The 22,323-nt window shown below is 40.5% G+C and overlaps 1 protein-coding gene across 1 annotated transcript in view; it reads left to right on the forward strand.

Moving 5' to 3' along the window:
- Positions 1-22,323, forward strand: part of unc13c (unc-13 homolog C) — a 96,550-nt gene that overhangs the window by 25,709 nt on the left and 48,518 nt on the right. The window contains exons 10-16 of the mRNA XM_022741772.1: positions 748-917; positions 3,749-3,864; positions 4,159-4,322; positions 10,619-10,775; positions 11,118-11,186; positions 20,460-20,549; positions 21,682-21,810. Coding sequence (XP_022597493.1) covers positions 748-917; positions 3,749-3,864; positions 4,159-4,322; positions 10,619-10,775; positions 11,118-11,186; positions 20,460-20,549; positions 21,682-21,810 — 895 coding nt within the window. The remainder of the gene's footprint in view (positions 1-747; positions 918-3,748; positions 3,865-4,158; positions 4,323-10,618; positions 10,776-11,117; positions 11,187-20,459; positions 20,550-21,681; positions 21,811-22,323) is intronic.

Raw genomic sequence — 22,323 nt, forward strand, 5'->3', positions numbered from 1 at the left:
GTAAAGTCCTGGACTAGTGCAGCAGCAGCAGCAGCGACCAGTGCTTCCCCTAGAAAGGGATTATTTAAAAAAATACTGCAGACACTGTTTCTCTGGCTGTCACACCCAAGATGTCGTTAAAACAAAATGTAATCTGTCAATTTTAATTCCAGAGCCAAACAGTCTGACCCCATCTGAAGCTAAGTGCTTTGGCCACCTCTGTTCTATTCAGCAGTGTCATTATTGTGAAATGTCTGCCAGCCGCATTAACGCAAGGAGGACCAGAGAGATGGACATGAAGCTTTCACTGTGAATGCTACACAGTCATTCTTGTGAAACGTTCAGCTCTTTCCTGATGATCTTAGTAGGCACTGGGAGAGAATAAAAATACAAAGATGCACAGTAAAGGTCATGCAGTGTCTTGGGGTAATTCTTCCTGCCAGGCAGAGAGCCTTTCTCCACAATCACATTGTAGGCATGCACACTCACTCATACCCATCCGTGAGAGCACACAAATACACAAATATACACAAATACACACATTCTCTCATTTGAATCCAGGCAAGAATTGTTCTCCATATGTTACTTTGGAAAGGGTCGGGAACTGTGTATCTCTGAACTTAGATTTATGCTTGAATTGTGCATTTGACTTGTCATTCTGCTCCACTGAATATCTCAGCCCAACGAGCTGTCACTGAATAAGCTTTTGCTACTTATGTTGTTGTTCATGTTGTGATTGACCTGGCATAATCATCCTCCAACTTGCAGTGAATGTCACAATGCCACTGACCGCATCAAGGTGCGTGTGTGGGATGAAGACGATGACATCAAATCACGGGTGAAGCAGCACTTCAAGCGTGAGTCAGATGATTTCCTGGGCCAGACCATCATTGAGGTCCGCACTCTCAGCGGAGAGATGGATGTTTGGTACAATCTAGGTATGTTACTCACTTTAGCTGAGTATCTTTTCACAAATGAGATACTGGCTTATTGACATGGTGGTAGTTATTATGGCACTTATTCAGATGCAATTATGGTTTTAAACAAGACGTCTTGGGAACTCTGTTATTATCAGGGCTAGTAATGGTTTCAAATTGTTCGATACTAATGCCTTTACAGTCAAGGATTCAGTACCTTAATTTGAGGAATATAAATATGTTTTTTCTACAAAATGCTCCATGTAACAAAAATACGGTAGCCTAACTTGTTTAACAAATGCAGCCACCCAAAAATTTTCCCTAAATAAGAAACAGGCTTGGCAAAATTATAATTTGTAATTCATGATTAAAGGAGCTCTCCACTAATTTTACACATGAATGTTGGTTTACTTTTATTTCTTTAATCATCATTCACTTAGCCTATGAAAACAGTTGTGTAATCTCTGCCGTGCCTCCGGAAGAGCTTTGTCAAGTGAGAGAAAATAACGCTGATTATGTCACAGTGATGTCATCGGGTCATTTAAGCTTGGCATAGCAGCAGTTTGTAACAGAAACCCTATGAAAGTTGCGAGATTTAACAGGCTATCAAGTTGTGTAATGGCAAATAGAGCCCGATTGATATCTGATCGGTTGGCCGATTTTATCGGCCGATATTGGCCTGGTATCGGTGCATATATTCGCCGATATGCGCTGATATGAATACTTTTTTTAAGAAGCAATAATGCAGTGGAAATGCTCAGGTCAAGTTATATAGGTAGCATTTTATGTACATTTGATCCTTTGTTTTCATCACTATAGGATCCTGTATTTTCTGAGATTGACCCACAGTGACCAGACTTTCATTTCCAACTTACAGTATTGATAGCTATTGATACTCGTTTTCTCCTCCTCTACATATCCCGTTCACTGTCACCACTGACAGGATATGAGGATGAATGCTCATAGAAAGTGTTGTCCAGTTCAGGGCATCATTACAGTCTTTGTACCAAGAAGACCTGTGGTTCTGTTGATGCAGGGTCTTTCACTGTTTCTTCTCATACATCACTGGTTTCACCATGCTACGTGAGGTTGAATGGCAGCATAATGGGAGCTCCCACTTCTGTTGAAGTATTATGACTGGCGGGTGCTGTCTCTGTTTGCCTCTCTAGCTAAAAGGAAGCAATTTGTGGTAATAGTGACCCCTGTCCACTGCTGCTGCTCTGTGCCTTTTTAAATGTCCACAATGAATGCCTAAACAGGCCTTTACTGGTGTGGGTGTCCCCCCTCCAGCTGCTCTCCTCTCTAAGCCTCTTCAGCTCCTCTTCAATCTGGGCTTTTGCGTTTACAGCGCTAGTCTCTGTCGCTTTGTCACATTATTATTTTTCACTTGTCTGTCTCTTGACCAAGTAACTGTAGCAGAAAATTTCACTCATTTGACACAGATGAGATGAATTGTACAGAATGTAAAAGGAGGGGGGGGGGGTATTTAAAGTCGGTGACAAACCCCTGCAGCTGTAAAGTCATTAGCTCTCTGGGCTGTCAGCATTGTGTTTACCTGCAGTTGTGTGTCTTTGTGGCTGTATGTGTGTATATACATGTGCTAAGGGTGATATTGTTAATGCAAGAATTTTTTCTTGTACATGGAGAAACTGCATGGCTGGGTTCATAGATATGATGTCATTCATGTTTTCCAGGACATGATGTCATGCCATTAATGTCTCTTGTCATTAATGTTTTGTGTATCAGGTGATGTCATTAATGTCCTTTGTTTTTAATCTCTTAGTGTTTTATATGTCATGCTGCCATGGTGTGGTCAAGGACAGATTTCTACTGAGGTGGACAATAATGTTGTTTATTGAATTCTACATTGTATCGCTGAGTGGGGTCACTTCTTATGTGCTTGAGCTTTTTCTCCTTTTTACTGAATGTTGTAAATCTCTCTCTTGTTCCACCATCTGATATCGTGAGAACAATTTGAACTCAAACCCAGTGATGCACAATTTAGAAAGCTACACAGAGAAATAACTAGAAATCTAGTGTAGTCTTCATAGTGGATAGTAACTGTACTGCATCATCCAGGATGAAGAAAACAGAGAGGCTAATTTACTCATTACTGACTAACAAGACTAGGTAAAACCTAGTATATGGCTGAACTGCGTCATTTTTGCATTCTGCCTGGTGTCAGCTGGTTTTGACCCTTTATCTGTCTGCTTCTCTCCTACTCTCTGTGCTCACATATACAGTATTTTAATACAGCCAAATTTTCAACCAAGCTGTTCTCATGTATATGTGTTTCTGTTGTCAGACAATGGAACAGGTCTGACAACAGAAATACGTGTACCGAAACACAACCCTGTACCGTTAAAAAAACTTATAAATATGATGTTGTCTGACAAAATCACCAAACACAAATTAAAGATATAGAGTGCACTGTGATTTTGGCCTGTACCCCGGAAAGTATCTAAGTATTGTCCAAAAAGTGACTAGATTTGTTGCTACTTGCATTTTTGACAAACAAAAAACAGAGGCACTAAAGGGGTCTGAAAAGTCAGGAAATCTAGCAACAAAGGCGCTAAGTTGACAACATTTTGAGCCACGACCAATGGGGAAACTAAAACACTCGGCAGGCTGACCTCTAACTTTATCAGTCAGTCACTCAGTGACAGACATTCATGTTTATAGGACTGAGCCCGCTGTTGGGTTCTAGCCAAAAATGTTTCTTTAACATTACATTATTATTTTGTGGATTTAAAAACGTCAACCTATATGTACGTAGCAAAGATGTGGCTTGAAACTAATAGATACTTTTCAGTTGATTTCCAGTTATGACTAATTCAGGTTTTGTGTTACAGATAAGAGGACAGACAAGTCTGCTGTATCTGGTGCCATTAGACTCAAGATCAGCGTGGAGATGAAAGGGGAGGAGAACGTGGTCCCTCCCCATGGCCAGTACACCTGTTTACATGAGGTAACCATCATAATGTGATTCAACATTAATCAAAATTACAGTCATCATCTTTGGGGACATAAGCATTAAGTTTGTAAAGACAGTTATAGAAGAAATCATAAATTGTTATGACTACACTGGAAAGCAAACTACCAGGATAATAGTCACTGCACTGCACAAAGATATCTCCAGCTGTGATAAGGGTCTGGATTTGCTGCCATACATTGCACAAAAAAAAATCTTTTTTATTACTTGTTGTGACACCGTGCTCCATCACCGTAACCTGTTGCGTCTTATCTCTCGTGCCACTCACAGAACCTGTTCCACTGCCTGACCGAGGTGAAGAACAACGGGGTGGTGAAGATCCCGCAGGTGAAAGGGGACGAGGCGTGGAAGGTCTACTTTGACGACGTGTCTCAGGAGATAGTGGATGAGTTCGCCATGAGATACGGAGTGGAGTCCATCTATCAGGCTATGACGTTAGTACCACCCTGATCTATGGCCTTCTACCTCACCAATCTGTCACTGTCTCATTCGGCAGAGTGGAGGGGAGAAGGAGATGAGAGAAGGAGAGCAGAAGGAGAAGAGGAGTAGTAAAGATGTCTCCTCAGCAGAATCAGAGCTTGGAGAACTATTGAGCTCCTAAGTTTGATTGATTAATTGCTGGTCTCCTGGAAAAAACTCCTAACCTGCCTTGGTCACATTGATCATTGACACACTTAAACAATCTAATTTCCCCCTCTCTCTGTCTCTCTGATCCTGTGTGACCCTGTCCATCCACCAATTTCTCTCTCTTTTTTTCCTTGTCTCCCTCACACACATCGATACATGAAAAGACACACATGAAACATTGAAATCATTCAAAATTGATCAAGGTCACGCAATGCCATGTTACACAATGCAGTGTTGATTCCCACTGCCGAAGTCTGCATCATGCATCTGACCTTACGCACCACTGCAGCTTTTTTCTGTCTTTATACAGCAGACATTGCCCTCAAATGTAGAACAGCAAGTCATTTCAGATGCAGTGTTTCCCCTATGTAAGATTTTTAATGCAGCCCACTTAAATACATGCAGTTTGGAGACTGTGATATGGTTGGAACATCTGCTTGACCCACAATGCACAACACTGGACAAAGAGCATTCATGGAGTTGTGGCTGGATTGTCATTATACTTGAACTTTAAAAAAATGTTCACTTAGCAGATCAAGGAACTCTGGTAGTTGCACTGAGTTACATTTGGCTGCTGCTACTTTCACTGTCACTGGAGACATCATCCATCTGCTCTGGTCTGAGCTTCCATTGGGGTCACCTCCATCTCTTTCTGCAGTTCATCACTGGTTACAGTGCTTGTTTTTTTATAATCTATATTTTCTGTTGAGCATCTTAGCATGTCATCATGTCTTGTAGCAACAACAAGTACTTCGGATTTTACTACTTCTTCTACGGATTCAAAACCAGAATATTAAATTCAGGTAATAATCTGACTGAGCATATACCTGTTCTCCTCAACTTACTGTTATACTGCTCAATTGCCTGCTTGTATGAGCTTTCATTGGGTTGGCACCAAGGCTTTTAATATCAAGTTTGTCTTCAAAAGGCAGACTTTCAAATAGTGCTGTAGAAGATAATCCACTTTGTTCATGGTGAATGCAGCTGCTCTGCTCTTAAAGAGAAATACTAACTTCTGGCAACTGAAATGATGACAGCAGTACTTGTAAATAACAAATGAAATTGCAGTGGGGCAATAGGCAATCAGCCTCACTTGGCATTAGATTTGTGCCGCAGGCTTTGGGCATGCGTATTGTTGTTTTCCCACACTTGGGGCACATCACATTGCGACTGTAGGGTGATCCCCATGGTCTCTTTCAGTCAAGCGCAATTTAAACATAATTTTAAAACAATTCTCTCCAGCCATTGGCCTTAAATTATGCACTTAATTACGTACAACATCCGAATTTTAGTAGTAATAATTGTTGACCCCTTCTACAGGAAACTGACTATCTGAAGTCAGGGATCATCTCAAAACCGCTGCAAGATGGCTAAAAGAGCTTTTAAGATTTATGGTATTGGTTTTCTCATTTTTATCATAGACCTCTCAGACCAACCTTACATCGATCTGGACCTCCTCCATCATACAGTAGTCAACAAAACTGAGTGCACTAGGCTTGGTCATTATCACCAAAATGTTAAGTAAACACAAAATCCCGTTCATTAAATCCATTTTATTTGTTTTTAGCCAAAGCTCAAGAAGAATGAAGCCAATTAATCTGAAAAACAGAAATGTTTTGACTAATTAAACTATAATGAAAGGTTTCTATTAAAGAACCAACTGCAACAAAAGTCAGTAGACTCTTAATATTTTGTGTGCCTATTATTAGTATTTGTTAAGACAGATTTGATGCTCCAGTATATGGATGATATCAAATCTGTGGAGAGATGTTCTGTTATTCTTCACAGACGGTTCTTTTCAGCTGCTTTTGGGCTGGATGTGGTTTCGTCACTCTACCTGCTTTAAAATCCTTTTTTAAAAATCGTTTTAGTTTCCTCTTTACAAATTCTTGTGTGATTCTTGCAGTGTGTTTGGGATTATTGTCATGTTGGAAAATTCCTCTCCTGTCAAGCCTCTGGAGACTAGGAGTCATCTCTTCATTCAGTATTTGGGTATACACTTGCATTCATAGTGTCATCTATGAATGTCTGTTGCACTCATGCAGACCCATATCAGCACACTCCCACCTGACCACACCCACTCCCACTCCCCATATGACCAAGAATATGCTGGCAATATTCATCAGCCCTCTTTTCGTGTTTGCCTACTGATGCTCTTCTACCCTCCGAAGTCTCACAGTCTGGTTTCTTATTTGTTCAGGCAATTCATTACCATGTTGAGCCTTGTTGCATCTGACACAACCTGGGCCAAAACTGAGAAATCTGTGGTTCACAGCTTCTTTCATGACCTTGTCCATGGAATTAGTCTTACTTGGAAATCACAGGTGTGTGTACTTTTGTTTCCTCAAGGTTTAGGTTTGGGAGCTGTACTTTCAACATAAACTATCCAACCAGTTTGTTGTGAATTATACATAAGATCAAATACCCTACACGTCAGCTAAGATGATACAGTTTTGCATCATTTAACAGGGCTGTACTCAGTTTTATCAAGCACAATCAGTTTGTTTTTAAAACGTGCAGTATGTTCAAATGCAAACATTAACAATCGCAGTTTTTATTTAGACTCAGTTTAGATTACAGATATTTTTGGTAAATAAACAGATACAGATACCAGCTTTGTGTTACACCCATCAACTTCTATTATATTTCACTAATTCATGGAGTAATAATGAGTTAAGGAGTATCTCCCGCAGCATCGCCACATTGTGAATAGAGTCTGAGCTGCTGTTTTAAATCTCAAATCACCTTTTTAAGCTCTCTGTCCTCTGCAGAATGCACTTGTTGGGCAGTCCCAGTAGCTGACTATGTAATTAGCTGCTGCCTTAGTAAATCAGACTCTAATTACACACAGATTGTGTTGGCAAAGTGCACTTCAAATTTGTGCTTTCATGTTTGGAAATCTGGCTATGTGTATAGCTGAGATGAAGCAACACTGAGAAATTATTTAGCTTTTTTGGTCTTGATATCACTTGCTCGAAAATTGCTAAAAGTCTTGCAACACAAAATAAACTTGCAATGGATTCTTTTTAATGTGTAGCAAAATGAGATAAACGGTTCTTTTTGCAGGTCTTTCAATCAGTGTACACTCGTTCTGATTTTTAGATTGCTCTCTTCCACTGATCTTAGTTTAACCCCATATGTCCTACAGCAGCTCTTTCATCTATCCTCCTACTGGCCCTGTATGGCAAACATGTCACTGGGTTTCTGTTGAGCCCTGTAAAGCATGGTTCAGCTGTTTTGATGATTCTTCAACATCCCACACATCCCACATTATTAACTATTGTGTTCACATAAGAAAGGAGTGCAACTGCTACAACAACAGCACATATATAGCGCGAGTGTCGTTGACATGATTGTTTTGGTGCTGCGCACTGGCATGGAGTTGCCAGGTGACGGACTGTTGTTTCAGTGTGACAGAGTATACTGCGGTATATGAGGGATTGCAGGATTATTTAAGTGCAGACAAGTGAAGCAGTAAGTGGCCTTATTACCAGCTTTCTCAGGTGGAGTTAATGCTTCAGGCTTGAACCTTGTTTAAGCCTGGCGTTTCTCATATCTGCGCTTATTATGCTTCATCAGGAATTTATGGAAGGCCCTACCTTTCGTTTTCTTCATCATAGAACCTTGACTCCCAGTCACTCCTGACATGATGGCTGCATAAATCACAGCAGCTGCGAAGGCACACCCACCCTCCTGTGCCACTCCACCCCCCGCCACAACAACCCTCAACATACCCCTCCCTCATGGTCGTTTTTCTTCATCTCACTCTATCACCACTCCCTACCCCCCTTACCTCCCACCTTTCTGTTTCTCCATCCCTTTTTCTCATCATCCTCTTCTCATTTCTCACAGCTATCTGAAACCATGAAATGATATGGGAGTGTGTGTGCGTATAGTATGTCTCATCCACTGGTAAAAACCAAGGCAGGGTAACAGTAGGACAAGCAACGTCTCCCACATGAAAATTGGCTCAGGAGATCCAGCTCTAAAAGCGCCATGGGAATTCAGCGGATGCTATCATCACTCTCTTTGCATCACTCTCTTGCTCGCCTAACCCCAAGTGCTCCTGGGTAATTTGGAGGCTGAAAGCAAAGTAATTAAATAGGCCTCCCGATGAGAGCATGTTTGTGTTTCTATTTGTGCGTGTGTGCGCACACGCATGGGTCTGGGTCTTAGGAGGAGGGAGTAAATCTGTAATCATAACTCTGTGCCTTCTCTAACACTTTGGCTTTATGAAGCAATGACTCACTGAGGAAGATGATCTTACTTTCAAAATCTCCGACTTGTGGTCCCCCACTACTTGTAATATATGAAAATATTCATAGAAAAAGATATGGATTAAACACATTTCCCCTGATATTACATGAATAATTCTAAGATGAATAGCAATATATATTTTCCAACCACTAATTTATGTTCACACCATCTGACATTGAAGTTGCAAACAATATAGGTACCTGTCTTTTCAGCTTTTGAAATGAAATGAATGTAGGAAAAAGGCAATGGACAACAAAATCATCTTTTTTCCATAGTTTTAAGAAGGAGCATTAAACAAATGTTATATTTATAGATCTCAGCCTACTTTTTCTTGCTTGAAGCTCTCAGGCATCTTTATTGTAAAAAGTATCCAGTGCATCCAGATGTTTGTTTGCTATGGGTCACGCCGGTGGCTGAGAAGGAAGCCCCTGTGAATATCATTGTCTGCTGCATTAAAGTAAACATACAGATTATTGCGCATATGCATTTTTTATATCTGCCATACTATCTAGAATAGCATGATCCTGTATGTACTGTATGAATGAGGATGGAGCTGGCAGCCCATCTCCATGTTCACTATAGGTACCAGTGAATAATAATGTAGGAGGCATTCCACGTGCCTTGTGAAGCAGCAGCATGAAGTGTGAAAATGAGCATATGCTCTTGACTCAGGCAGAGATCCATGCTCAAACCAGGTCTCCCAGGCTCCAGCACTTAATTACTGCTGGATAGTGCTGTTGCTGGTGTATGTGTGTGTAGAGAGAGAGAGAGAGATATCATAGCAAATCTGAAGTGGCAATGCATTGTGCATTTGTTGCTTGTGTGTAGTTTACAGTTTAAAGTTCAGGGAGTTAAAAAGGTGCTGGAGACAGGAAAAAAGAAAATAAAATTTCTTCAAACAGAGGACATCAAGTTTGCAACAGTGAAAGACCCCCTGCTTCAGTCCCTCCTCTGGGAAAAATGACTTGAGTAATTTTAGCACACTGCAGTGTACTGAGGTATAGTTTGAGCTGGGCTTACATACTGTATGTGGATTCACCTCAGTAGCAAACACTTAAATTGGCAAGTGCACACACTGTGCTTAAGTTTGTCCCAGTGGTATTTGTTAAAGAATGAAGCAAACAAATAAGTTTAAAGTGACAAAGTAAAATTTACATTTCTCTCTTCTGCTCCTGTGGATATGATGATATCTCAGCTCCCACAGGATCCCCTGATTTAGTGTCTAACTTACTGACTCCATCTATTACTCTGCAGCCTTATGTTGTTAATAGTAGGTTACACTGCTTTGATTCATGACATCATTTGCTACAGATAATCATTGAAGACACTTTTTTTTTACTACACGAGCAGAGCAGTAACTTCTTATGCACTAACTCTTCCAGCAGAAGTAATTGTTTAGAACACTGAAATATGTTCTCTCTTCAGGAGTCAGAAGGTGAAAATAATGAAGAAATACTGCAGTATGTCTGCTCACCTTTTGTTTTTTACTGCTCTGGTTACTGCGGTGCAGAGCAATGAATAGATAGACACAATATAGCATCTTTTTGAGCTATACTTTATATTGGAAGGGAAAGTTTTCTTAGCGATGAAATATGTTCTTTCTCAGCACTGTGTAACTTTTGGATTTTGAGAATTCCTGAAGGGCACATTGATTGCTTGGCCATTTTCTCTATTTCACTTCTCTCGTTTATGTCAGGCCTCATATATTTGGATCTCATATTATTTTCTTCATGTGTTTGTCTACTGATCCTTGGTGAAGAAATAATGTTTATGTTGCCTCCACAACATGGCCACAGCACTGTCCCTTGTGCTACATAGGATAATAGCTGTTTATTTTCCCCCGCAGGCATTTCTCCTGTCTGTCCGCCAAGTACATGTGTCCTGGTGTGCCAGCAGTGATGAGTAACCTGCTCGCCAATATCAATGCCTACTTCGCCCACACAACCACCACCACCACAACCACTGCCTCCGCTTCTGACCGATTTGCTGCCTCTAACTTTGGAGTAAGTGCACCTATTCTTGTCTTGTAGTCTAATGCTAAATAAAAGTGTGTGGTGTCCAGTTAGACTTAAATAGCTTCTACTGCTGTCTTACATTCTGTCTTATATTTGTACATTTTTACAAGTTGTGCATTCGAAATAAACTAAATCTCAGCGGTTGCCAGCGCTTTCCGATTGAACCTTTTAATAAGCTAATGTTGTAAAGCAAATTTTGTTCCAGGAAGTACAAATGAATCACTGTGGGCAAAGCAATGCTACGGTCCATGCAGTGTTATAAATTTTTAGCCACAGTCCTTTGGGTGTGGTGACACTCTGAACTGAATTATGTCTGTCTTATCCTGACAGAGGGAGAAATTCGTCAAATTACTGGATCAGCTGCATAACTCACTGAGGATCGACCTCTCTAAATACCGGGTATGTATGAACTTTTTTGTGTTTGTCTGTGAGACTTCTGTCACTTCAAAATAAGGATTTAAAAAAAAAAAAAAAAAAGTTTTCTGTTAAAGCTTATCTCATGTCCACATTCATATTATCAAAAGGGATTGCATTCTCACTGGATATTTAAACGTGTCTCTATTTTATACATTGCATTACATTACAAGCACAATTTTCCTTTTCTGTGAAAATGCAGGTTGCCATTTTGACAGAAGTGCTGCCATTTAAGCCACCTGCCATCTGCTTGATTTGATACAGGCTTCTAGTTTGATTCAACTCTGTTTACAGTACACTGCGTGCTTTCTTTATCTGGCATGCAGCAGCAATCCATTTACACTTTGCTTTTAATGCCAAATGTGCGTCTGTTGCCCTCCAAACGTGGTTATTGACTGGATCCTCCTCCTTCTTGGATACAGTTCAATCTGTATTTTATGCCCCATTTGAATCCCGCAGTGCAATCACACAAGGTGCACATTAATGCCAGGTGTAACGGTGTTGTATTAAATATCAGGATTATGCCAAGGTAAATGTCATTATAGATGTGTTGAAGTCATACCAAGAATGACATTTGGTAATGTCACGTACACCATACTCATGGTAACATTAAGTACATTCATAAAATATATATGAATATAATTATATAGCTTTGAAGACTTTGTGGTTTCAAACTGTGATACTGAGGGGGGATTTGTGAGAAGTATGTTAAGGAAAAGCTGAAATTACAGATAGATATATATACTCAGAAACGGAGACATTGCCATCCATTGTTGCTCAACAAAAACAAACAAAAAAAAAAAACAACTGGATGAAATTTCGTTTAAAATGAATTGAATTATAAGTGACCAAATTGCTTTTGCAGTTTTCAAAATCCTGTAACCAACAGTGTAGTCCGCCACATAAATATCGATAATCAACCTGTGGTGTCAAGGGGACCATTGGCATCTGAAGAAATAGTGGTCCTCATGGTCCAATAAATAGACCCTGTAGTGAGGGTCCAGCAATCTGTCTTCCATGGTAGTTCGTGGAATTAGGGTGTTAGACACCTTGTAAACGTCTGTAAACTAGGCCATGCACTTCCACATTTCTATATGTGGGCTATAGCGTCTATAGATTGATTTGATATTCCGTATTACTATTATTAAAAACAAAGGACATGTTGTTTTAAAAGAATTTGTAGCAACTACAGGCATTTTATATTTCACTTAAGAGAAGACTTAATATTTTGGCTGTTAAGCAGCTGTATCCAAAGTGATAGGCTTCATTGTTATAGTATCACTAACTGCCAGCTACTTAACCATACATACGGTAATAAAGCAAAAACCAAGGTGGTGCACAGAGTGCAGAGAGGGAGGATGAGAAAATAGCCAGTAGGGATAGCCAGTACCGTGGAGAATGTGTATCACATTTATACATAATCATTATGTTTCTTATCAATGTACAAAATTACAGTTAAGCTATAGATCATAAGTATGCATAGTTACCTGCATAAAAAAAATCAATTTTGTCTCCCTGCCTGCATACATGCTGGAAAATGCATTTAATATGTAAGAACAGGTATAGTGACATTTCATCCCCCAGTGGGGTCGTTGACTTGTAGGCCTATTTGTTGTATGAGATAGCTTCATTCTTCACGGTCATTTGTTTTGTGATTTTCAGTGAATGATGAGCATTAGGCAACATTGGGAAGCTTGACGATCCTGCTGTATATAGAGAATTTTATGGTTGACCTGTTATAGACGTATCACCTATGTGTTTGATGTGAACTGCTGACTGTCACCGTTTGATGCCTTATCAGCCTACATGGTCTGTGTCCATGAATCTCTTTGTGATGTACCATTTGGCACAGTCTTGCATCACATGTTGTCTTGCGCAATTTGCTGTCTATTCAGTGATGGAAAAACTGTATCTGCTCACTTGGATAGTAAAGTAGAATAACATATTAGAATTATATTTTGACATATATCTAGTAAACTAAGATAAAATAAACCTAAAATAACTGTAAAATTATAAAGAAAAATGTAATATATGATTTGTTTGATCACCCTTGCACACCTTATCAAATTACCCTAATTTAGAGGGAAGTCATTTAAAAGAACAATCAAACACACAGTTTCCCTACCTTTCCCAAAATATATGATAAAACGTACCAATCAAACTAATGGTTTAGATTAAAGGAGCACCAGCTGTTTACTCACCAGTCCTGCCAAGAGCTTCAGCCATCGTTGCATTTACAAGAGAAGAGGCTATAATATGCCCTCTGAGCAGTGCTATGGCTTCAGGGCAGATTGGACACTACAGTGAGGCAGTATCGGACAGTGACTGACAGTCCTGGAGCTAGCTGGTTAGCATGCTAACTTCAGTAGAAGAAAAGAAGTGATGGAAATAGAAGCAAAACAAAGCTGCACTTTCCACTGCTGAAGACCGTTCTTGGCGAGTAACGGAATGAAGTTTGATGCTGAACTCACAACGTTGGTTCTAGACTGAGAAGTAATCAGCTGTTAATGCTAACATTGGCTGTGTAGCAATAGAAAAACTTAGAAATAGCTCCTATTTATATACAGTATATATATATATATAAAACCCCAAAAATGGCCAAATGAAGAAACTAATCTTTCAACCAGAAATTATTCTCTTCCAAAAATCTGCCTCTCTCAGGCCACTAAGGGTGCCGCTGTATGTTACTAAGGCAGATTGAAATCCTGACATACAGCACATAATCTTCCAGAACAATTCCAGAAGAGGCTAATCCTGTTAGATACCACACACCACCACACACCACACACACATACACACACACACACACACACACACACACACACACACACACACACACACACAAACACACAAACACACTCATTTGCCTGACCCTGTATACACACACGTACATCCGTACACCTAAGCTCGCATGCAGGAACATAATACAAACGTGCACAGAGCTGCGGACATGCACACATGCTTTTATCTGTCCCTTGCTCTGTCTCTTTTGTCTGTCATGCACACACTCTCCCAAATGTGCAGGCAACCACACTGCTGCTCACTGACTCACATAGATATGCACCTGAGCAGCCAAAGACACACACATCTCCACACTCCTCCCCAGCTGGTGGCGTTACACACTGAACTGTAACTGAAAGATGACCCTCTCACCTTTAATGTGACACAAAAGGCAGCGTGTCATTGAGTGGGTGATTGCTTTAGTTCCCTTGCTCCTTGTCACAGCTCGCTGTGTGAAGCCACATGTGATTACAGAGACACACCCTGATCACGGCAGATCCTGCTGTCTGCTTACAAAGGCAAAAAAAGACAGGATGAGAGAAGAGACAGCAAGTACATAGTGAGACAGAGAGAGGACTCGAGGGGCACACAGAATTAAGTTGCAAATAGTGAGTTATGGAGAAAAAGGACTTGGAAAGAGAGGTGGATAAAACGAGCAGAGAGAGAGAGAAAGAGTTAGAGGAGAACAGATTTGGATAAAGAGGGGGAGAGTTGGAGGGAAGAAGAGATGGATTTGGAAAGAGACGGGAATAAAAACAGATGAATAATGAAAGGAAGCATGCTGGGTGGGTGACAGAGAAGGAGAGAGAGGGTTAAGTGAAGGAGAGATGGCCCTCTTGTATTTTCAGATGGCCTGGCTGTCTGGCGATAAAACGTTCACTGAGACCAGTCACAGAATATCACATTGGCTTCACCTGCCAGCACTGCCCTGCTGCTCTCTTGTCAAGCCTGCCACAGACCAGTGGTCCATGCACACACACACACACACACACATACACGCTCTCTCTCTCGCTCTCACACACACAGACAGTTCATACTCTCACTTTCTGAAGCTGTCCCATAGAGCCAGCCTGCCGCTCTTCGACAGTAATAAGATTCAGATCTGGCTCCTCCGCCCGCTCACCGTATGGATTTCCCTATAATGACATTCTGAGGGAGATTGAGTTTGCTTTTGTAAAACAGAGGGCCTGAATCAGCAGAGAGGGAGCGGCCGTGCAGCTGCCACCCTACATTTTGCTACATATGTGTTTCTTCACTTTAAACTTTATTCTAACAGCCCTCATACACAGTGACACCTTGTATAGGCAGTCTGTCCCAGCTAGGATTTGCAGGTTTCTCTAGGTCAGACATAAAATCTCAGTATTCAGAGCACGCTGGGAGGGATTTGGGCTGGCTGAGCTTAGTTTGATATAAAGTGATGTTTGTTCAATAAGCACCCCTGGGAGGTGTGTGCTATTCTCTTAAAAAGGAACTCTCTGCAGAATTACAGTGGGCCTTTAGAGAAAAGGTTACTTAATGCAAACAGCTGCTTTGTCGCCCTGTGTGGTACAGAAGACTCCTCCACCGCGTGAGGTAGTTGTTCCATATTGTACCTGTAGCTCTCTACAGCAGGATTGTAACAGCCGCACTGAGCTGTTAGTAAAGCTGATAAAGCATCATGTGAACAAAGTTGGTGTCATTTTTCTCCATAACACAGTCTCCGTCCTCTCGTCCTCACACGACAGACAGATATCATTTTCTATTTTCTGGAGGAAGAAAACGTTTAGAGAACAAAGCTGCATCAGCATCGTTGCAAATATTTGGGATAATCTTGTTCTTTGCAGAGCAAAAGCTGCATAATCCTGAGCTAACCCTTTTAAAATTGTGACAGACAATGTGAAAAGCCGAGCGCAGGAGACAAGCTAGTATCACCTTTCATAGAGTGCAGAAGATAAGAGACCTCTGCGCCAACTCTGACGGACAAAAAAAAGAAAAAAAAGAAAGAAATTATAAGTTATTGAAAGGGCAAAGAATTCAAAGTCACAAATGTGTGAAGTTCTACTCTTAAATGAACAAAAGGGAAGCACTGATATTTTTACATGTATATCGAGGATAATGACATCAGCATTATGTTTTAGATTCTCTCTCTCTACACACACAAACACATACTTTGTGACATATGCCTTCGCTCAGGATGGTCAGGGTGACTGGTGCAGTATTCCCATGGCAGTTTTGTGGTCCAGTGCATGACTGCTTTTGCTCTCTTTTAACACATGATTACCTGCACTCGCTCCAGTTGTTGCCCGGTGTTTGACCAGCCATTATGCAGCCTCTGTAATCTGCACAGAGCATAATAAACAGCCATCCATTCTGATTTCAACTTTCAACCCATTGTTACATCACATAAAGAGACATTTTAAGTGTTGAATGTTAGATTACAGTGACATTCACCCACTGTAACTGCAGCGCATACAGATGTTTTTTAGACCTCTTCAAGTTTTCCACATTTTATGTTTCAGACTCATTTTAAATGGATCTAATAAATTGATTTTCTCATCAGTTTGACACAGTATCCCACAGTGTAAATTTATTGTAAATAAATAAAAAAAATTTAATTCATTAATTTCATTGATTTATTCTGAATTTTTTAAAAAAAGGAATATCCCACTACATAAGTATTCAGACCCTTCATTTACTACTTTAACACCTTTGGCAGCAAGTCTTCAAGGGAATGATCCTACAACCTTGGGACACAGTTATTTTCAGGTCTCTCCAGAGATGTTTTGTTGGGTTCAGGTCCAGACTCTGACCCGGCCATTCCAGGATTTTCACAAAGTTTTCCTGAAGCCACTCCTGTGTTTTCTTGGTGGTATGATTTGGGTCATTGCTTTGTTTAAATATAAATCTTTGCCTGGACCTCAGATCCTGAGTACTCTGGACAATGTTCTCACTCAGGATTGCTCTATACTTTTCTACATCATCTCCTCAATCCTGACTAGCCTCCCAGTCCCTTTGGCAGAAAGATCCTTCAGCATGATACTGCCACCACTGTGTTTGACTGTGTAATAGTATTAACGAGGTAATGCTCAGTGCTTGGCTTCCTCCATACATGCTATTGGGAAATGTTACCAGATAGTTCCATATTAATTTCATTAGACCAGTGTATCTTACTTCTCATGGTCTGAGAGTCGTTCAGGTGCCTCTTGGCAAACTCCCAGCAGGCCACCATGTGCCTTTCAGTGAAGAATGTTGTCCATCTGGCCACACTACTATGTTATTACTGGTGGTTGTTTTTACATAAGGTTCTCAGACCTAGTCTTATCATCTGTCTCTGGTGATCCAATCACAAAAACCACATTCTGAGATGGTCTGGGCCACAGTGTGAATGCAAATGCGTCCTGGCCACATTGAAGGACCACCTACTCAACTCAGGTCCTCTGCCACAGTCTAATTAGTCCAACCACATTTTCATAAATGAACCCAAAATATTTTCTGTTTCAAATGGATAAAACCTTATTTCATTGTCGAGCTGTACGCCACGCACCTATTCACTCAGCCCCTCCTTCCCCTGCTCTCTCTCTCTCTCTCTCTCTCTCTCTCTCTCTCTCTCTCTCTCTCTCTTGCCACCTAACATCCCATGGTCCATGGTTCTGAAACAACAGATGAGCAATAGTCAATAGGAAATAAAAGAGTGACAGAAAAAATGATAATGACAAAATTTATTTACATATTTTGATACTGAAAAACGAGGTGCTGAGTCCAATCAAATAGGTGCTAGTTACAATCTGGTAGGTTCTGGATCTGGCACAAATTAAGCCCTGACCGTAATGTGGTCATGGGAAGAAGCTCTATCAAGTCATTGTTAAAATGTAGAAGTTGTAAATGGTTTTCTTGCACTGTTTTTTCACAGTTTTTTTTCTTTAAAAAGGAAAATTCCTTTCTTTAATTTAATGATAAGCAGTCACTTTTTGAGTTTTGTTGGCATTGACCCAGCAAAATATTACGATTACTAGACTAGAACGAAGACAAAGAACGAAAAGCTCATCAGCATCACTCAGTCTTCGTCCCATCTTATAATGGACTTTCTGTCATCTTTGGACAGCAGTGCTGATGTTGTCTTCACTTTTGGCTCAGAGATGGATACTTTGCTTTTTCAGTATGCTTGCCTGTAATAAATCTGTCTCTCTTTCCTTTTGTCTTCTGCCGATGAAGTTGGGAGTTTCTCATTTCTGGTCTTTGTGTATTCAGACATAATGTCTTTTAGAGCTAGACACAACTCGTTTCACTGTTGTTACTGCTTCTAGAAACACCTAACCTTGAGAGAGCAGTGTTTCTACAGAGAGGGAGATACTGTATCTGTGCATTGGTTTAGTTTGGGCCATGGATGAACCATTTTTGTTTGTCAGCAACAGAGAGAGGCTGAATTACAATTTACAGTGCATTCTGTTCACAAGTGTTTTTGAATAATAACTTATTAATGAATGCACTTTTGTGAACCCTTACCATTTGCAATCAAAACAGATTGTCAAATACCAAATGAAATTGGTAGCTGATATTATAACATTTTGTAAGCAGACATTTGGTTTTTGTGAGGAACCCACCTAGCTCCTTTGCAGCAACCATAATGAGTGTCAATGAGCACTTGACTTTACTCAACTTTAATCACAGTAATTACACAGCTAGATTGCCTTTTAATGTCAGAGAATCCGGTAAGATTGAAAATGCTACACTTTGAAGTATTTGTACATTTAAATGTATAGAATATGATATAAGACTTTATTGTGTGTTTAATTTGAATAAAAAAACAAAACAAGCAGTGGATCAGACCTCCACTATCACTGGGATGCAGACTGGCAGCAGTGAAAATTGCACATTGCACATTTCAGCTCTCTGATAGAGGTGCCAGTGCTTCTATTGGAAAAGGAAGAAGGCTCAAATTAGTTGGACATTACTTCAGGGGTGCAGGTGCTTTAGTTGATTAGCTACCTTTTTTTTCTGAATTAGTTTCTAACAACAAAATAACTTTGCAGACTTAATTGGTTTCACTCTATAAAACCTGCAATTCTTAACATGCAAAAGACAAAAATAAAATATATTTTTTCCTATTGTAATAACTGTTCCACCGTCATGATTTCAGGAGGTGTACAGACAGCAACAATCAATGTTGCAGTGGAAGCTATAATATTCCAAGGGGCTGATGGTTTCTCTTGTGTCTGAGGGCTACTCATGTGTGAGGTTTTTGTAAGAGAAATGTCAGTGTCAGCTGAGAAGGAAAGGGTAGTGACTGATGGCACTTATGGGCCCCATGCTGTGAGTGAGACAGGTGACAGTACAGTAGCTGCAAGAAAATTCTTTTCTTTCCCTGTAATTGAAGGATTTTTATTAAAAGGCGTCTGCCGGGGACTGGATGAGACGGGATTCTCAGGCTTCTTAAATCACATTTTAAAATTTTAACTGAATTCAATCTTTTAGCTAGAAACAAATCATGAAATTACTCCGATAACTATATTGTTCTGAGAATATGCAGTGATGCAAGCTGCCTTTTCTCTGAGGCAAAAAAACAATCCATTCTGACTGATTTTCTTTTTTTTCACATCAGCAGCCAAATATAGTATAACTGGTCCACTTTTGCTTGTGCAAGATGTGTGTCAAGCTTGTTTGCCTGGAGGAGGTTTGCTTTATTTTTATTGGGGGCTACATTTTCACCTCTAAACTAGACTTTTCCTATTAATCATGTGTCTAGAGAAATATACAGTAAGCTCTCAGTAGACAGCCGACTGTCTGTGAGGCATTAGCAGGCCATCTGCATTTTTTTCCACTCTGTTGGTTAGCTTTGAGGACCAGTTACCAGGCAATTATTTCTGAAAACTAAATTTTCTGCTTTGTGTTTTTTGCGTCTTTGCAAACTGAATCATTATCTTGAATCATTTGTCAACCCAATAAAAACCTACTAAGCTGCTCACGTCCAGAAGATGTTAGGCTAGCTTTGCTTCTGCTGACGGGCTTTGATCTCTGATAGAGCTCTCTTGCACTTGTGCTGTCAAACCTACAGGTTGCTGTGGAGATTTGGCTTAATTTCCTGAATCTCTGGTGTGCATTTATTGACAAGGTAGAGGAGGGTTAGAAAACAAGAAAATTTTTTATTAGAGTACTCAAAGAGTAGGAGAAGTAGGATAATGTATGGGGCAGTGATGCCTTTCCTCAGGGCTGTCAGGGCTTTATATGCTCCCCGTCACGGTGCTGTGCACTGCCTGATGACTTCATGGCCCTGAAATAGCGGTTTTCATCAGCAGAGACCTCCCTTGTCCACTAAACGATTAGACAGACAGTCATTTTGTTATGATTGCTGGGCGTCGCTCTGTAATCAATTTCAATGTTTTGGCCTAAGCGATGTGATGTGGGGGGTGGGAGGTGGGAGCTTGTGACGTTAAAAGGGCTGCTTCAGACAAGATGTCCTCTCTCCTCATGTTATTTTCCTCTCTCTCTCTCTTACTCCAGGACAATTTCCCTGCAGGAAACCCAGAGCGACTCCAAGATCTGAAGTCCACTGTTGATCTGCTGACCAGCATCACCTTCTTCAGGATGAAGGTAGCATGAAGTGTGTGTGTGTGTGTGTGTGTGTGTGTGTGTGTGTGTGTGTGTGTGTGTGTGTGTGAGAGTGTGAGTGAGTGAGAGAGAAGGCTATATGGGCAGGGAACAATTTCAAGGACAATAGTGGAATACGACACTCGGTTTAAGAAAATTGAAAGAAACATAAACATTGCAATAAATGATGATAGAGCACAACAGTAGGTAACCTTTGTAGATCTCTACAATAGTTGCCGGTCATAACCTTTTATCACAGAATTACTGTGCCCTTGACTAAGTGACTGAAACCCCTTCGATGCGTGGTCTTGACTGTAAAATGTGCCAACATTCATTTATAAACATAAATCCAGATTGATTTTAGGCACGTTTCCTATATGTGAAATCAATCCAGACTCATAATTCCCAAGAACCCGTCCCTCTGAACAACACTTACTGTTCAAAACTAAATTATTTATTGTTGCACAATTTCTTGACTGCAAGCTGATGCATTAGGGTTGTGTTTGTGTTGATCTGTTTTGACCTGCATACTACAGTAAGCCTCAATGTTCAAAATGTCTCCCCTCCCTCCCTCTCCAACAACAGTATGCCGACATGTCTCCCGCTATATGAAAAGCTCCATTCAGTTCTTTTGGCGGGAGTGGGGGTGTAGCGCTGGTGCACTGAGGCATAGCTAAGATGGCAGCTGTGAGCAAAGGAATGAAAACTGTCACTTTAAGTTACCAAAGCTTTCACTCTGTGCCATGCCCATGTTGGGCTTTACTGTGTATATGCACCGCTGCTCATACACAGGAGCTTTGGTGAATGTGCAGTATAAAATATACTGAACATACACCTCAATGCCAGTCTGGCCCCATGTCATTTGTCCTATACATAATAGATGTAAGTTGGTAGCTCTTTTTTCCACAAGCTATATCTTTATATTAATATTTCAAACATATAATACGATATCATTACATTATCACTCCACTGACGGATGGCTCTATACATAGAAATGTATTTAAGATAAAGTAACTGAGATCATGTACAGTTTTTGAATGATTGTTATACAGTATAAACCACTGTAAGAACCAGGACAACACCTAACCATTAAAGCATATATTTTAATTGTACATGTATATTTGTATCTGTGTAGGTACAAGAGCTCCAGAGTCCACCCAGAGCCAGTATGGTGGTGAAGGACTGCGTGAAGGCGTGCCTGGACTCCACGTACAAATACATTTTTGATAACTGTCATGAGCTATACAATCAACTCCTCGACCAGGTAAACAGCTTCCACATTTGTTTGACTATTACTGCTTATCAGCTTTTTCAGTTCATGAGCGTTTGACTTGTGTTACACAGGTAAACAAATACTCAAAGCAGCTCACATATCATGCACAAAGTGAACAGCTCCCAAAATCTTGAGATCTCTGTTACTTCAGCGCTTCAGCTACTTCAGCACTTGTAGAGTTTTTCCATGGGCCTGGGTCGGACTGCTTTCAGCAGCGCCGCGATTACATGTGCTTCCACTACAGCTACTGTACCTCAGGTGTTAGCCGTGCTGTGCTACTGTCCTGTTAGGCTGCAGGGCCAGCAGCCAACCTGGGACTGTCTCCTCCCGGTCTGTACAGCTATGTGACTGGAGAGAAAGTTTTGTTGTTTAAGTCCCTCTGTGTTCAGCTCTCAGGACTTTTGTATATTTTACCTGAATCTCTGTGGTTTGGAGTTTAGTGTCACTCCCACAATCTTGCCTGTACTTTCACATATAAGCTTTATTTTACTGAGCACTTTCGGT

This window comes from Seriola dumerili, unplaced genomic scaffold (assembly GCF_002260705.1).
Source record: "Seriola dumerili isolate Sdu_G_001 unplaced genomic scaffold, Sdu_1.0 BDQW01000003.1, whole genome shotgun sequence".
Classification (NCBI taxonomy): domain Eukaryota; kingdom Metazoa; phylum Chordata; class Actinopteri; order Carangiformes; family Carangidae; genus Seriola; species Seriola dumerili.